The sequence below is a fragment of the Eschrichtius robustus genome, chromosome 3, assembly GCF_028021215.1.
Source record: "Eschrichtius robustus isolate mEscRob2 chromosome 3, mEscRob2.pri, whole genome shotgun sequence".
NCBI lineage: Eukaryota > Metazoa > Chordata > Mammalia > Artiodactyla > Eschrichtiidae > Eschrichtius > Eschrichtius robustus.
Window position 1 is genome coordinate 50,043,822 of NC_090826.1, and position 17,647 is coordinate 50,061,468.

The following is a 17,647-nucleotide window of genomic DNA, read 5'->3' on the forward strand; positions in this document are numbered from 1 at the left end:
TGGGTTAAGATAGCTATAGATGACAATATTTACCAAAACTTTCAAAAGATTTCATTATGAGAAATTTTAAGTTTTGCCTATTAAATATATAATATGTTAAAGCTCTCTGGAACACTAGGAATACAAAATACTAAATTCTGCATAGGTCTAAGTAAATACTCTATAGAGTATCATAAGTTTTAAACCAGCACCAAAAATACAATTTTTCCTTACCACTGGTCCAAAATATAATTCCTAATTTTCAAATAGCGTTCTGGTGTTTTAGCTTGGCGTCCCTCAAAAAACTCAGGAATTGCTTGTTTTTCTTCCTCTTGAATGATATTTCTATCAATTTCTATTTCTTGTTCTGGTGGCTTAAGCTCTTCTTCCTCATGGCTCTCCTCCTCCATTTGGCAGGAAGAATGAAAAAGCAATTCATTATCACTCAAGTCTTTCTGAACTTCACAAGGCTCTGGAGAAGGTAACTGCCTGGCATCATCTATTATTCCATTTCCATCATGCTTATTACAGTTTTTCATCAGTTTATTACATTTCTGATCATATAATTCAACTGATTTTTGGTCACTGGTGTTGTGATTTTCAGTCCAAAATGTATTTCCTGAGCTTGAAAGTGTTTCCATCTCATCTTGCTTTATATTCTGAAGATACTCCTTGGAAGATTTAGAAATGGGATCTTCCTGGCTGTCAGAAGCAATGAATTCTCCTTTACTGGTTTCATGACTTTTATTTTTAGAGATATCTAATAAGAGATCACTGCTAAGATTCTTTTGGGGAGCTTGAGAAGTCAGCTCATCTGCCTCATCTGTGATGTCTACTTCTTCATCATCAGATAACTTTTCAATTTTTACAGCATTCCAGTTGGGATCAGCACGACCCCTTAAACCTGATGGTGTCCATGCCTTTGTGCCTTCACCTTCATTTTTCATCTGAAAACCACTGCTGTTTTTCTGATTTGGTGTTTCCTTCTCTGGACCATCTGATTTTACCTTATTAAAAATCAAGATAAAGCCTCCATAATGTTAGCATTTTAAAATGTAATCACTGGCACAAAAAAATAGGATAGATACAAAATTATTAAACTGAGTACATGTCAATGGTATATTATACCTTTATTGTGCTTTTCTTTGAAGGGTTTACAACTGCATTTTAAATGTAAAAGATCATCATTTCAAATTTCCATAAATATATTTGACTCATTCATGGTCTGGTGATTTTTATTAATCAAGTAATCATGACCTACTATTCAATACTTAATTTTCAATATTAAGTTTAAAACAGGAATCTGGCTCAGATCAACCATACAGAATGAAGCAAACAACCGTCATACAAGGTATTCTCTAAGATATTTGTAAAGGCTTATTTCTCAGAATGTCTGATACCTCAGCTGATCATTTTTTATAATGCTAAAAAATCCTTTAGTTAAAGGAGTCTATCTCACATATCTTCACTTAGTAAATTAAAATCATCTTTTATTTAAATACAAAGACAATAGAAACAAACTGGTTTTTGCAGGTTCATTTAATGTAGCTCCAATTTAAGGCATGAAATTATCTATCATATCTGCTATTATAAACATAAATATCTTGTAATGCAATAAGGAAAAGAAAATAAATGTCAATGAGTATATATGATTTGAAATAAAACCTTTGTTACATATAGTTTTTGAAAAATCTTGTACGACTGATATACCCAGGGGATGACAGCTTCCAAAGAGAGATTATTTATAGATCTTTTATCACAATAGACTCCCAGGATCTCATTATTTGAGGTTAACTGGCTTACTATGTAGAGGAGAAGGAGAAGGTAGCAGGAGGGAAAAGGAGATTTGGACATTTAGCCTGAAATAGCCATTAACAACCTTGCTATTTATTTGAAGTCTCCAGTTTTTAGCTTAAGAATTTAGATAAAATTTTGCATTGTATTTCATTATATATTAATGTTTCTTTTAATATTAAAATGTACCCTTTCACCTCAAGCCTTTGAGTAAAACTGACACTACAAGATGCCCCGCACACTCTACTCTGAGGAGCATGGGAGTAAGAATAACTAAATTAGGCTTATTCTGTTCCATAATACCTTAACCTTAGCAGGCTGTCTTGAAAATGCTTTTGCTGATTAAAAGAGGTAGTAGATGATTGATTTACAATGAATCCATTCCATTACTTACTTCCTATGCCCAAATGACACTAAGTTAGATAAATCTTGTATACAGGGTAAAACCCATTACAGCTGACCCTTGAACAACAAGGGGGTCAGGGGTGCCAACTGTCCACACAGTTGAAAATCTGCATATAACTTATAGTTGGCCCTCCGTATATGCGGTTCCTCACCATCTGCAGTTCTTCCCCAGCTGCAATTCCGCACCAGCAGATTGTGCAGTGCTATAGTATTTACTATTGAAAAAAAATCCACATAGAAGTGGACCTGCTCAGTTCAAACCCTATTTACATTAAAAGAAAATGTAAATAGGGTCAACCCTATTTACATTAAAAGAAAACACCAAATTTCACTTAAGGGCCAACCCTATTTACATTAAAACATCAAATTTCACTTAAGATACTTTCAAATTCTGTATAATTATGTTTCGAGAACTCAAGCAGAACATATTAGAAACATTCTAAGTATCAAAACTATATGGTTGAATATAGCACAAATTACTTGAAAGACTAAAGAACTAGACCATAACTGTACATTTCTGAACACTGCAATTTATTAAAGTTTTCAGACAATTCTTCATAGTAATTGTACAAGTTTCATTGCTATTAAAAAGATTTTAGAATCATGTTAGCATTTTGGGCCCTTAAGCTCTAATCATTCTTAAAAGTTTAACGCAAGGGCTTCCCTGTGGCGCAGTGGTTGAGAATCTGCCTGCCAATGCAGGGGACACGGGTTCGAGCCCTGGTCTGGGAAGATCCCACATGCCACGGAGCAACTAGGCCCGTGAGCCACAACTACTGAGCCTGCGCGTCTGGAGCCTGTGCTCCGCAACAAGAGAGGCCGCGACAGTGAGAGGCACGTGCACCGCGATGAAGAGTGGCTCCCGCTCGCCGCAACTAGGGAAAGCCCTCGCACAGAAATGAAGACCCAACACAGCCAAAATAAATAAATAAATAAATTTAAAAAAACAAAAAAACAAAAAAAAAAAACTTAAAAAAAAAAAAAGTTTAATGCAAATAGTTAAAAAGAAATTTAAATTTCCAGGAAACAATGACCTCTAAGGTTTTCCCTTTGGAATATTATTTGCTTTATAGGATGTTTTTGAGCAATTAATATTTTGTCCTATTTAACTGCATGAAATTAAGTGGAGTAAAATAATAATACCTATTTAATAGCAATGCTCAATACATTGAATATATGCTTTGAGATTTTTGAAGACAAACATTTATAGGGTACTTTATGGGTATAAAATACTTTCACTATAAAAACTTTGAACATTAAGACTTTAATGCCTGAATTAAAGAAGTATTTCTGCTTATTAATTTTGTTTATTTTAAATATTATCACTAGGGTGTTTATATTCTGCTTACCTTATTTTTAAAGTACTGTCTGGCATAACTCTTCACTTGTAAAACAGTGCGACTTCCAATTAGCTTTGCAATTTTGGTCCACCTTCGGCCAAATTTAGCCTATGTTATCAAAATGGAAAAGAAATAGCTTTTGATTAGCTTAATATTCCAAACTACTGTCATACTAAAAAAAAACCTATCTTTATTTATTTTCTAAAGCACACAATGAAGCCTCACATACAATATATAGTTAAGACTCCTAAAATCAAAGCCCACATTCTTCTTTTCAAATCTTGACTTCTGAAAACAGACCAAGATGATTTAGAAATTTGTTTTCTTTTTATAGCTACCTAAATGAAGACCCATCACTTCTATGTATTCCTAACAGTATGTATTAGTAGTGTACATTATGATGTTCCAAATTTAAGATAACTTAAAAAAAAGTGCCTGAAATGGAGGCAGGTTATATTTTCCAAATATAGAATCAACTGAATATGTTCTGACACTAATTTCAAAATATATTTTTTTTACCCAGATTCCATCTGTTACAATACCTATTACATGTTCCATAGCAGATACTTTTACACTATACAGATATCACAGTAAACTGACTTACAAGAGTGAATCACAAATGAAGCGACCTGCAACCAACATCTCCCTACACCCCTCCACTGTCAAAGGCTGTATACCTACTTACACTGAAGCTGTGCAGGGAAAAGCTGAGAACCTGAGGGAGCTCTGGTGTGTTCTGCAGCACAGACAGGAACGCATTATAATTTTAAAGCGAGACAGGATTTTTAGGTATCAAGCCTATCATTTGATACATAAATCTTGTTTACATTATCTCCAACACAAGATATTCTCTACTTCCCAAAGTAGCTCAACAATCCTTTTTTAGAATTCTTAAAACTATTTAAAGAAAAAAAAAAAAACCCACAACAATTCAGAGAAGCTGATTCCAGGGTCAGATTTACAGGTCAGACAGTCATGACTTATGGCAATAAATCGTCTTCAAAGTTCTGACCTAAATGATAAACCTTAATTTATACACTTATTTCTGGTATTCATTAGAAAATCTGACATGTGGACAATTTCTTAAAACTGAAAGTACTTCTGAGAAAATGATTACTAAGTATAAATTAATTAAGATTTTTCTTAACTAATACCTAACTGAGATCAACTTACTGAAGATTTAGTTATCTGTATTGCGTGATGAAGGCAAATAGGTAACTTGGTAGCATGGATCACTTTTGGAAACAGGAATGATCTGGATAAAGTCTGACTAGTTAGGATTGCAGGGGCTTGGACACTATGAAAATTGGAGAGGGGACACTAACAAGAGGAGCAAAGAAAACAGTTACCAATTTAAAAACAGAGCAAAGGGACAAGACAGAGAAGGAAAAATCTTTCATCATTCAGTACCACATAATTTCCTTCTCTCAAGCCTGACAGAATTCAGTCTATAAACAAATGATACTAATAGGTTAAAAAGCTGGGAATACAACCAATGGTTCCATGTATTTTTGTGGTAAAATATTCTAGGTTTAAAATATCTATGTATATAGATAGATAGGTAGATAAAGATATAGATATCTACATATGTACCGAAGTAAATAGACACTTGCTTTTACAGGGACAAAGTATCTCTGGAAGGATATACAAGAACAGATGACAATGGTTACCTGAGGCAAAGAGAACTAAAGGTTGAGACAGGAGTCAGAGGGAGACTTAACACCCTACAACTTCACGTACTATTTGAATTTTGAACCATGCAGATATAGCCTTTATAATTACCACCAAAGTCAACAATAACCTAAAAATTCACAACCCGTGTGTGTGTGTCTGTGTGTGTGTGGGTGTGTGTGTGTTCTGATCTTTGGTAATGAACAAAACAGCAAAGTTGTCAGCAATCTTAAATAAACGACTGGTTAATTAGATTATATAAATGATAATCATGCAACAGACTAAAATACCAATATAAAAAACATCAACAGTACAGGAGAAAAATCTCAGGAGATAAAACCCTCAAAATAGTTTATGTATTTATATAAAACATCACAGAACATAGATGTCATGGTGATGTTAACTATAAAAATACAAACACATTTTATTTCCTGTCATCTGCAGAAATATTAACAATGATGTTTCAATTTGCATTCATGAATCCTACATAATATTACATAAATATTCTATATATGTAATATATAAATATATATAATTTCAAAATTAATTAGCACAATACTGGTAACATGTAAGAAAAAGATATAATCTACTATTGACAGTTAAAAAAATTCCTGCATGTTTTGTTAAGCTTCATTATATTATGGAGTTTTCTCATAATTAGAAACTTGTGCACATATTTTTTTCCATTATGCAACTTATGGACATTTAAATAGATCTCAGTGAAACATTCATGCAAAAGGAATGTTTCTGGTCTTTAATTACATCCACTAAAATATTTAGACTGTGTGCACAATGCCAAATACCTGAATTAAAAAAAAAACTCAGCTGATCACCCAGACGGTTCCAAACATACATGTTTTTTCCCTAGAGAAAAGATCAGGTAACCAAATAATTTTGCCTTTTAATCCAGGTAGTTGGTGTCATGTATGCAGATACAGTACAATTTCTTGGATTTTATTAATACAAAAAAGGGGTGAAAATCAATATTGATCCAAATCTATTTTAATATTTTAGTAACTTAGGTATGAGTTAAAAGGAATTCTCTTATGCTACACTACAAACATCACTCTAACTACAGAAAAACTATAGATATGATCACTGTAATTAAAAAGAAATTTCCAGTCTCTATAAATTAATTTAACCTTATAATTCTATCAATATTTGCTTCTAGAATTATTTTACTATAAATTAAAAATTGCTCTATTTACCAGCCCTTGTTCAAACAGCTCTTTTTCTTCTATTGTCCACTTTACTGAGTAACTGGCTGGTTTTGTAGGAGAGTGCACCCTGAGGGGAAAAAGAGGAATTGCAAAAAAAATTTCTGAAATGGAACATTCCATATTTATGCAGCTAAAGGTTATACATAGCCATGGGCTAAATTTAATACTAAGAATTAAAAAGAGAAGAAGAAGGCTGCAGTCTCCACCTGGGGGAACAGATTTGCCCTGTCTTGTATACTTCTCTAGCTCAGGATGATAGGAGCCCCCAAAAACATAATCCTTGGGTCTGAGTGAAGATAATACTAAAAGACATCAAAGGAAGTCAATGTGATAACAAACAGGCTTCCTCAGACTGGACACAAAGCAGCAGATGTTAATATATTTCCAAATCCATAGTTTAAGTTAGCTTGCTAATTGGCATGTCAGAGTTTAAATTGGCTCCAGAAATATCATCTCTCTTATTCTTCTATGTAAATCTATGTAACTATCAAGCCAGAAAACAGGTAAAAATAGTATGACATTACATTTATTGATTTTGAAATGCAGGACATTAAGAAATTAAAAATAAAATAGTGATGAAACTCACTAATTTAATTCAAGCAAACCATTAATCTTTTCATTGACTTCATTCGGTTTCTGTTTGTTCAGCAAAATGCAAAAGCCAAAGTCTGCTCAGGGCTCAAACTGTTGGTAATTGGAAATCTACCCTCTAAGGGATTATAAACATGAAAGTTTAGAAATACTAAATAACATCAAACTTTCTTCAATTGTAGGGAAAGGATGTTTATAAAACAGTTAATACTTAATTTCTCTACATAATTTTTGAAAGCCACAAATTCAAATTAAATTTTTGTTTGAAACGACTGAAAACTAAATGACAGGGCAACAGAAATCAAGTCAATTCCTAACATATTAAAGGGCAGCTTTATAAAAATGTTCCCCACAAATCCCTAGAAAACCACCTTTTTGTAGGGCCTGAAAAAAATTCCGACAAATAAATAACATAATAAAATTATCTTGTGACATTCCAACATCTGTACAAGAAATTTTGACTTTATATTTTTGTATAACCCAAGGTCAAGAGGGCTTTTCCACAGGCCAGCTGTAACTTTTTGTTTAATTTTTCCATAATTTTTAACTAATCAAAAGGATATTAAAATATAAAACATAAGTACATACATGATTTTTGCTGGTTTCTGCAGACTGCACCACATGAAAAAAGAAAATAAGGAAGCTTGTGAAGAAGTTTTTAAAAATACAATTCAGACTTTTAAAAGTATTATAAATTGATTTTACCTCTTCATGTATTTTTTATCATCTTCCTTTTGATCAAGCCAGAATTTTCCTGGAAGTGACTTTTTGGATAAATAATACCTGTGTAATTATTAAGGAACTTTTAAAAAAATAATAAAGTCCTATAATTTTATGCAACTTAAAGTAGGCACTCACATACTTGTGAAAGTCACACTTGAATTCTAGCTAAACCAGGTCTGCAAAAATTATGACAAAAATGTTTATACCTCACAGGGTTGTTATATGGATTAAATATTACATGTGAAGTCACACATAACACAGTACCTGCACAAAATGTGTGCTACATAAATGTTAGTTTCTTTTATCTTATTTAGTGGCTAAGAGAAGATATATCCTCAATGTTTTATTTAAATCTTTTTTTCTAAAACACATGGAGAATGTAACAGATGAATCTGATTGGTTGTCCAGGGTAATTTAGGAGTATTTGCTTTCATATTTCTGAAAGTAACAGAGAAGAGTTTAGGGTTGCTCTATCTTAATAAAAATAACAAACGCTTGGGTCAAATTTACCAGAGAGTCTCCCTCTCAGACTTTTTAAACTTACCCTATACTGCAATACTTTAGATTAGTCTGAGATATTCTTCACTTAACAAATATTGTATTTTGTGTACATGTATTGTGTACATGAGGCACTATACTAGGTACTAGGTGCTGAGGACAAAGAGAGAAAACATTACCCCTGTCCTACAAGAGCTCACATAGCTTTTACTCTCATTATTTTGTTTCCAAACCTGGAAGTGAACCAGTGACTACTTAAATATTCATTAATCTAGAATGGCACTGTTCAACATATTAGCCAACAGCCACATGCGTAGCTACTGAGTACTTGAAATGTGGTTAGTACAAACTGAGATGTACTGTAAGTACAAAATACACACTGGGTTTCAAAGAGTATAAAACAAAGAATGCAAAACATCTCAATAATGTTTATATAGTGATTAAATGTTGAAACAATATTTTAAATACACTGGGTTAAATAAAATGTTATTACAATTATGTGGCTACTAGAAACTGTAAATGATATGTGACGCACTATTTTTCTACTGAAAAGCAATGATCTAGGCTATAACTGTAATGTTTGGGGAGAGTTAGAGAGTTAAGAAAGCCTAAAAAGGGTTAACCTATGATAATTAAAGGTACAAAGACACCCTGAGAACAACGTAGCAATAACCGGGAATAAAAAGAACAGATATTCTGGCTTAAAGAGGAGATAAAAATCCATGAAACACAGGTGAGTTGAAAATAAACCACTCACTATTATTAGAGTAGTATCAATAATCTTTATAAACCAGAAATCTTTTTGTTCAATCCTTTCATTTTATATATAAAAAAATGGAGTCCCAAAAAAGTTAAGTTGCAAACATCACAAATAGATGAAAGAAATAAGGAAAAGAAGCCAGTGGCTGAACTGTGAATAAGGACCTACAACTTCTGGTGGAAAAAAATCTTCATTCTAGTTTTATGCTTTTTACTTGGATTGCTCCCATTAACACCTGTAAATTGGTAGAGCAGGAAGTGAGAACTTTTACGTATTTTAATTCTATGTCCTTGGACAAATTAACATCTCATATAACTGAAAATGGAGGTTTAGACTGAATGATTTGGACTTCAACTAAAGATTCTAGCTGATTTAAAACACTCTACAGGGAATTCCCTGGTGGTCCAGTGGTTAGGACTCCATGCTTCCGCTGCAGGGGGCACAGGTTTGATCCCTGGTCGGGGAACTAAGATCCCACATGCCACGTGGCGTGGCCAAAAAAAATTAAAAAATGAAACACTCTATAATTTCTACTCAATATTAAGATAGTATAAAGAGTTGGTTGACAACAGAAACTCAAAAATATTGAGTCAGATCTCAGACTTAGTGGTAAAACAGAATAGGTAGGTAACACATTATATACTAGCAGTTATATACTATCTAGGAACTAACAGTGGTCTCTTCTGTAAGTTTTGCATTTATGGATTTTTAACCCTGAAATCTTTACTTTCCTCATAATCATTAAAGGATACTCTTCTTCCAACAACATTTTCTCAATGACAGCTCTGTTCTCTTCACTGATGGTGCTATCCAGAGTCCAAGGCTATTCAAAAAAGGAAGAATAAATTTCTTTATTTACTGCTTTTTGAAATTATCTTGTTTTGTTAAATAAAAATACACAATACAATGATTACAAATAATAAAGCTACCATTTACTGAGCACACAGACATATCTTTGATTCCCACAATAATGCTATGAGATAGGCATTACTTCTTCACAGATGCATCCATAGAGGCATTCACTGACATTTCAAGCAGGAGAGAAGAGATAAAGTAATATGATAAAGTAATAATGGCTATCCTGTATGAGGAACTATTAGGTATTAGGCATTTTGCTAGATACTTCACCTATTTCCAAAACTCACAATTCTTTTTTTCCCTTAAGCCACAATCTCTCCTTAAATAATCATACTCCTTTTTAATTCTCAAAACTTAAAAATTTTCAGCCCAGGTCTCTTCTCCAAGCTCTACTTAGACTGTTATAACTAACTGCCCACTCAAAATTTCCACTTGGATCTCTAATAGGCTTCTTTTTTTAAAAATAAATTTATTTATTTAATTTTTAAATTTTTGGCTGTGTTAGGTCTTCATTGCGGTGTGTGGGCTTCTCACTGCAGTGGCTTCTCTTGTTGCAGAACACAGGCTCTAAGCGCATGGGCTTCAGTAACTGTGGCTCGTGGGCTCTAGAGCGCAGGCTCAGTAGTTGTGGTGCATGGCCTTAGCTGCTCCGCAGCATGTGGGATCTTCCCGGACCAGGGCTCGAACCCGTGTCCCCTGCATTGGCAGGCGGATTCTTAACCACTGTGCCACCAGGGAAGCCCCTCTAATAGGCTTCTTAAACTTAACATATTCAAAATAAAACTCACCATAACATACATTCACCTGCTTCTCCCCCTGCCTTCCCAATTTTGTAAACAGTACTACTAGTCACCAAGCTATTCCAGCTAGAAACCCAGGAATCATCCTGGATTCTTTCCTTTTTCCTCAATCCCCACACCCAATATACCAAGCAGTTCTACCTCCAAAACATAATTCAAATCTGTCAACTTCTACCACAACCTTAGGCCAAGCCACCACCAAATCGCGCTTAGATTCCTACAAATGTTTCCTAACTAGTCTCATTGAGTCCCCTCATTTGCCTTTCCAACCTTGTCACAGCTGTCATCCCCTCCCCTTTCCCACTATATTCTAGACACTGGGTTTCAACCAGAGCCTTTGTGCTGCTACTCTTTCTGCCTAGAATATTTTTCATCAACTCTTCATATATCTACTCCTGTTTTCAACTTAAATGTCACCGCCTCAGTTTCCCTCACCAACTTCATCTAAAGTAGGTTCCCCACCTTGTAACTCTCAGGTCAGCATCTTGCTTATGTCCTTCATGATCTATAATTAGTCTACTTGTTTACCACCTGACTCCCCTTTAGAATATAAGCTCCTTGAGAGCAGGACCATATCTGTCTTGATTACAGGTGTATCCCCCAAACTTGGCCTAGTGTCTGGCACACAATAAGTACTTGACAAATAACTGTTAAATGAAGAAACGAAGCATGCAACAATCCCGATTTTTTAGATGAAGAAACTAAGGTTCACAAATCTGATAAGTGGTAGAGCACTGATTCATACCTAAATCTAACTGGCTCCTAAGTTGATTCCCAAAAGGCCATTTTTTCAAAGTCAAAAGAAGAAAGAATAAATTCCTCCTATTTTTAAGTTAAGAAAAAGGTTTCAATATATTACCTCTGTGACTGCTGAGAATTAGCACCAAGTTTAAAAAAAAAAAAAAAAAAGAGGTACTCTGGGTACTGAGTAATAGCTTAATGCACCTGATATTCCCATAAAATACTTACAATAAGACCATTCTCAGTTCTCCACGATGAGTCAAGATAGTGGTCTTGTAAAACAGATGCTGTATTTTCATCACTTCTGTAATAATTAAGAAAATGGGTATGAAAGTGAGATTATACCAGTTAATGAACATAATTTACAGAGCACAGTGATTGGAAGGTTTCAGATGTTAAGCAAATATTTAGTTCCTTTCCCCCCTTAACAGATTTAACATTGCAGATGCCTGCTCTACCTTTGGCTTGTGAAATATATAGTGGCTTTAAGCCACCCTATTTCAATTGCTAAATATCAGACTTCTCCTTCTCCCAATAAACAACTTCATGAGGGAAAAAATACCTCCAAACAGCAACCACAACATATTCTGTGGCTATGAACCAACACTTCAGATTTCTTTTGATGAATATGCATGTGTATACAGGAATTCAACTTTACATTTAATTCTTTTAGTTATATCTGAAGCATAAAAGCCACCCATCAACAGTACCACCCTCAAAATGAAGAAAAAGCAAGAACAGATAGAAGAACCAAAAGAAAATACTCAAAGGAGGACAGTACAGTGAAGAGATAAGAAATGTGATGCTTTAGTAACAACTCACATAAAAAAAAATTAACTTGGGTTACTTGGGGGCTTTTCTATGTCCATGGGGGATTAAACTTTAATTCTCACTCTTTTCACTAATTAGAAGTTTCTAAAGTCACACTGTTCACTTCATATGGAAAAAGCCTGAATAGTTAAGTTTGAGGAGGCCCAATCTGTGATATAATTAAATTTAATATTTGCTTCTGTACATTTTGAGGTTATAAAGTTTCCTAGTTACTGACTTTTCTCAGTCTAGTGGAAAGAATTTGTACCTCTTAGACTGCAAAAACCTATCTACAGGTTTATCTCCATCTGGCATATATATAAGATTTACTGTCTGTCTCATCCAATAAGAATGTTAGTTCTAAGAGAGCAAGAACTTAGTTTGGATGACTGCTATATACCCAGGGCTTGGCATATAAAAGATAATCAATATTCGCTGAATGACTGAATGAACGAGATAGGTGGGGCATGGATCACACAGGTCTCTAGGAGTTAAGGAATAAAGATTTTATCATAAAGCTAACTGAGGACTGAAGGGAATAACATGATCAGATCTGGATGTAAGAAAAGACTGCTCTAACTTCAGAAAAGACTAGAAGGGAGTCAAAGAGACAAGAAGTGGTTAAGACGGAGTGATTATACAGATACTAGAGAGAGGTGACAGTAACTTAGACCTAAAGAACAAACAGTGTGAATAGGAAGAAGTGAACACATTTGAGAGGATACTCGGAATCAACAGACTCTGACAGAAGGAGAGAGGTAAGGAAAAGGGATAAGATCTAAGTCTGTGCCTTGCATGACTGGGTGGATGGTGCCACTCACTGAACTGGCGAACTTGGAGAGGCAGGTTGGGTAAGGAAAGTTTCTATGAAGTGAAGCTGAGGTGCTTGTGGAAAGTCCAAGGGCAAACAGATTCAGAGAATTGGATAAATGGATCTGAAGCTCAGGGAAGAGATTTGGGAAACATAAGCATGTACTGGGTGGAACTTAAGAAACTGTTGTTTTTGTAAATCAAAAATGGTGGAACGTTGGGAAAATTTCATATGGTCCAACTTAACAGAAATTTAAGTCTTGAGAGCTGCACTGTGTGGTTAGTGAGAAGTCTTATGACAAAAATCCCCTGGAACGTTATGATTTAAAGAATAAGCAGAAGAAATGGAGGATGACAAAGAAGGGAAACCAAAACACTTCAACACCATCTTCTAACTTTGGTAGCCAGCACTTAGCAAGGACTTAAAAGTGTGTTTTCAATTAATCCTCAAGGGTTCCACAGATGTTATAATCAGCTGTAACTACGCAATTCAGAGGGGCAACTAAGTGTTCACTCACACCAAATGCCATGTGATCAGAGCCCCCAACACCAAGGAGCAAGTTTCACCAGAATATAATGTTAATGATGATCTGTGGAATTGTGTAAGGCAATGGCTCTGACCATCAGGAACCAATAATCTGTTACTGGTTGCCTGAGACTAATATGATTACAGGTGCCACCAGCAGACTTAAGGCTCAGCAGAATAATGAGAAAGGAAAGAAAAAGGAAAAAGAGAAATAAAACATAATAAGAAAAATAAAGAAGAACCCATGGAAAGGGGTAAAGCCAATGCTCTCAGATGATCTTTAGTGTTTCCAAGGCCAACTCATTTCTCTCTGGACTGCAGATAAGAATCCCTCCCGTTCCTTAAAAAACTAAAAACAGAATTACCATACGACCCAGCAAACCCACTACTGGGCATATACCCTGAGAAAACCATAATTCAAAAAGAGTCAGGTACCAAAATGTTCATTGCAGCTCTATTTACAATAGCCAGGACATGGAAGCAACCTAAGTGTCCATCAACAGATGAATGGATAAAGAAGATGTGGCACATATATACAATGGAATATTACTCAGCCATAAAAAGAAACAAAACTGAGTTATTTGTAGCGAGGTGGATGGACCTAGAGTCTGTCATACAGAGTGAAGTAAGTCAGAAAGAGAAAAACAAATACTGTATGCTAACGCATATATATGGAATCTAAGCAAAAAAAAAAAAAGGTCATGAAGAACCTAGGGGTAAGATGGGAATAAAGACACAGACCTACTAGAGAATGGACTTGAGGACACGGGGAGGGGGAAGGGTAAGCTGGGACGAAGTGAGAGAGTGGCATGGATATATATGTACTACCAAATGTAAAATAGATAGCTAGTGGGAAGCAGCCGCATAGCACAGGGAGATCAGCTCGGTGCTTTGTGACCACCTAGAGGGGTGGGATAGGGAGGGTGGGAGGGAGGGAGATGCAAGAGGGAAGAGATATGGGAACATATGTATACGTATAACTGATTCACTTTGTTATAAAGCAGAAACTAACACACCATTGTAAAGCAATTATACTCCAATAAAGATGTTAAAAAAAAAAAAAGAATCCCTCCCATTTATTTCACAGACTTATTGTGAAAAGTAAATCAAATCATGCATGCAAAAGCACTTGATCAATATTAACTTGATCTACACAAATGTGAACAATGATTGTTATTAAAGGCTTCCTACTCGTCTGTACAGACTCAGACTGCTTTGCCTAAAGATTTGAGGGAGAATGACTAAATGAACTTAGTCACTCCTCATTTTTATAGTGGTTTAGAGTTCAGGAGAACTTTAAACCCACTGTCTTGGTGCCTCATGAGCACCATTCTCCACAATTTACAGAGACGCTATTATCAGGTTGGACCATGTGAAATTGCTATTTTATAGGTCAAAAATGGTCTAAGATTGGCAGTTTTACATGGTTCAACCTAGAGACTTCTGATGAAGTTGCTCATAGTTATAAGCAACATAGATGGCTGAGTTTAGAATTGAGGTCTTCTGATTCCTGACCAGTCTAGGCCTCTTCCATTAGTAAAAGAAGATTCTGAAAGCACATTTTTAAAATGGCATGTATCAACTTCTCTCTCTGCAAGCAAGGAGTCAAAGAGCTAGATGTCTCAAGCTGGAGGATGCTGTTTAAAACCACACTGGCCTGCTCTGCAGGAATTGGTACTAAATAAATTATGACCCCCTCGGTGGGTCCTCAAAATACTAGCCCTGGTGGGATGGTAAAGAACACAACATTTACAGCGCACCTTCCTTATGCTAGAGCACATCCCATAATTATTTCATTTGATCTTCACAATAACCGTATGAGGTACATAACATGATTGTCAGCTAACACATGAGCTGAGGCGCAAGGTCACACTGCTAGTAACCGGCAGGGTCAACCCAGAGCTGTCCAACTCTAAAGTCCAGCCCCTTTCCTTCAAGTCACGCTGCTTCTCGGGAAGTTTTTCATAACTATCCCTACATGGAAAAGGAAACCGGTGGCCGGTAGGGATAAAACGACACGCCCAAGGTCACACGGCCTGCAAGCGATGGAACAAGACTCCTAAGCTCGGGTACTGTCCAGGGGCCGCCCCTGTTCTAGTTATTGTTGGGCGGTGGCAAGGGGGCGGATTCTGAGGTGGCAGTAATGGAAGAAGGAATCTAATTGCTGAAGAGTGGACAACGTGCGAGGCGCGGCCGGCGCCCTCACAGCATCCCCGGTAAAAGGTGAAAGGGCCGTCGGTCACTAGCCTCCGGTACCCGCCCCCTGGGCTCAGGAGGAGCCCGCAGGCGGGATGGGCGAGGCGTCTCCCTGGCCGCTAGGAGACCCTGGCCCAGCGGATGGTCTTCCGCTCCCCTGGCCCCTGCCGGAACCGCAGCCTTTCTAGGATACCCTCCTCACATCTGCGCCCCTCCTTGTCTCTGCAAGACCCAGTCTCTACGCCTCACCCAGACGGTGCCGCCGCTGGCACCACGTCCCCTTCGATATCCACATCCGCCTCTTCAGCCGCCATGATGGGACCTGACCCCAGCCGTCCTCTCGAGAGATCCCGCGAGAGGTGGAGGGCCTGAAGGCGGGGTCCTATGCGTCACGGGGCGGAGTCGAAGCCTCGGCCAGCCTTTCCCATGTACAGGAAGCGGGGCTTTCAGAGGAAAAGATGTTTCGGAGCCCTGCGCCTTGGTCCTTTTGATTTTTGTTGACTTGTAAAGACCTTGGCAAGTAGCCCAGGCTTGGGTTTTGAAGAGACCGTGCTCTTGCATAAATTCTTTGGCGCCTCACTTCTCTAATTTGTAAAACGGGGATAATAGTAAATATCTAGTGTGCTGAAAAGATCAAGTCAGACCTACTTTGAACTGTGAAGGTGGCAACAGTGACCCTTACCTGCTGGGTTTTTTTTTTTTTTTCTTTCTTCCTTCTTTTCTTTCTTTCTTTCTTCCTTCCTTCCTTCCTTCCTTCCTTCCTTCCTTTCTTTCCTTCTTCCTTCCTTCCTTTCCTTTTTTTTTTTTAAGAGAAGGATTATTCAGCACTTATTGAAGTGCTGAACAACATCTGTTTTAAAATTCAAAAGAACATTTAAGAATGTAACTTATGATTGCATATTTTATTTCATAGAGATCTTTACAATTAATTTAAAAATCACTCTCATGACCATTGGTCTTCACAATAACCCAGTGAGGTAAGCAAGACTAGAATTACCAGTCACACATTACAGATGAGGAAACTGAGGCTCAGAAAGCTGAAATGACTAACATAAAGGATAGACAACTAGTCAGAGACAGAACTGGGACCAGAATCTAGGCCTTTTGACTCTTTATGAGTACTCACCTTCTACACATCATGTTGTTAGGAACTGTGAAAGACAAACACCATTTCTCTCAGAATTTATGGCTCCTCAAGAAATTAGATATTAGCCTATGTATTCTTCTACCTTACCATCTATCACTCACATTATTGTAGCTGTTCATTCACTTGCCTCCACCGATGGACGGTGAATTCATTAAGGACAAAGACTGTATCTGCTAGTCTTTGCACTAGTCCATATACTACCAACATTCAACATGGTGTCTGACACACATAAGGTGTGCAATAAATATTGAACTGATGAATGAACCAATCAGTTAATGGAATGAGTTCACTTCCCACACTGTTGTGAGTTTGTCCCATCTCACCTTTGTGCTCAAGCCATAAGATGAGCTGTACTGTGAATGTGATGGCAGAAGATGGAGAGAAAGTTTTGTAAAGAAGGAGATCCAGTGCTCAGAAACTGAATAATGCCCCATCCTTAGGTCACCCTGAGGGTACTTTTCCTGTTGCCAAAGGGCTTTTCCAATGACCAGTCCCAGTGGTAACTGGCATGCCTATAACAGAGTAGGTGTTCTAAGATATTTGTTGGATGTAATTTACAGCAAGTTTAGATAGATGGATATAACCAGATAGTCAAAAGAAAATAGGGACTTCCCTGGTGGCGCAGTGGTTAAGAATCCTCCTGCCAATGCAGGGAACATGGGTTCGATTCCTGGTCCGGGAAGATCCCACATGCCGCGGAGCAACTAGGCTCATGTGCCACAACTACTGAGCCTGCGCTCTAGAGCCCGTGCTCTGCAACAAGAGAAGCCACCGCAAT

At 36.7% G+C, this 17,647-nt stretch overlaps 1 protein-coding gene across 4 annotated transcripts in view; it reads right to left on the minus strand.

The window, feature by feature from the left end:
* MYSM1 (Myb like, SWIRM and MPN domains 1) overlaps positions 1-16,054 on the minus strand; it is a 41,153-nt gene extending 25,099 nt beyond the window's left edge. For 3 of the 4 annotated variants that reach the window (XM_068539980.1, XM_068539978.1, XM_068539977.1), the window contains exons 1-9: positions 15,972-16,054; positions 11,609-11,684; positions 9,734-9,804; positions 7,706-7,783; positions 7,589-7,612; positions 6,398-6,476; positions 4,204-4,254; positions 3,528-3,626; positions 214-986 (exon numbers count right to left, since the gene is read on the minus strand). In XM_068539980.1, the coding sequence (XP_068396081.1) occupies positions 214-986; positions 3,528-3,626; positions 4,204-4,254; positions 6,398-6,476; positions 7,589-7,612; positions 7,706-7,783; positions 9,734-9,804; positions 11,609-11,684; positions 15,972-16,036 (1,316 nt within the window). In that variant the 5' untranslated portion in view covers positions 16,037-16,054. The remainder of the gene's footprint in view (positions 1-213; positions 987-3,527; positions 3,627-4,203; positions 4,255-6,397; positions 6,477-7,588; positions 7,613-7,705; positions 7,784-9,733; positions 9,805-11,608; positions 11,685-15,971) is intronic. The other variant, XM_068539979.1, reaches the window with a different exon arrangement.
* Positions 16,055-17,647: the final 1,593 nt, after the last annotated feature.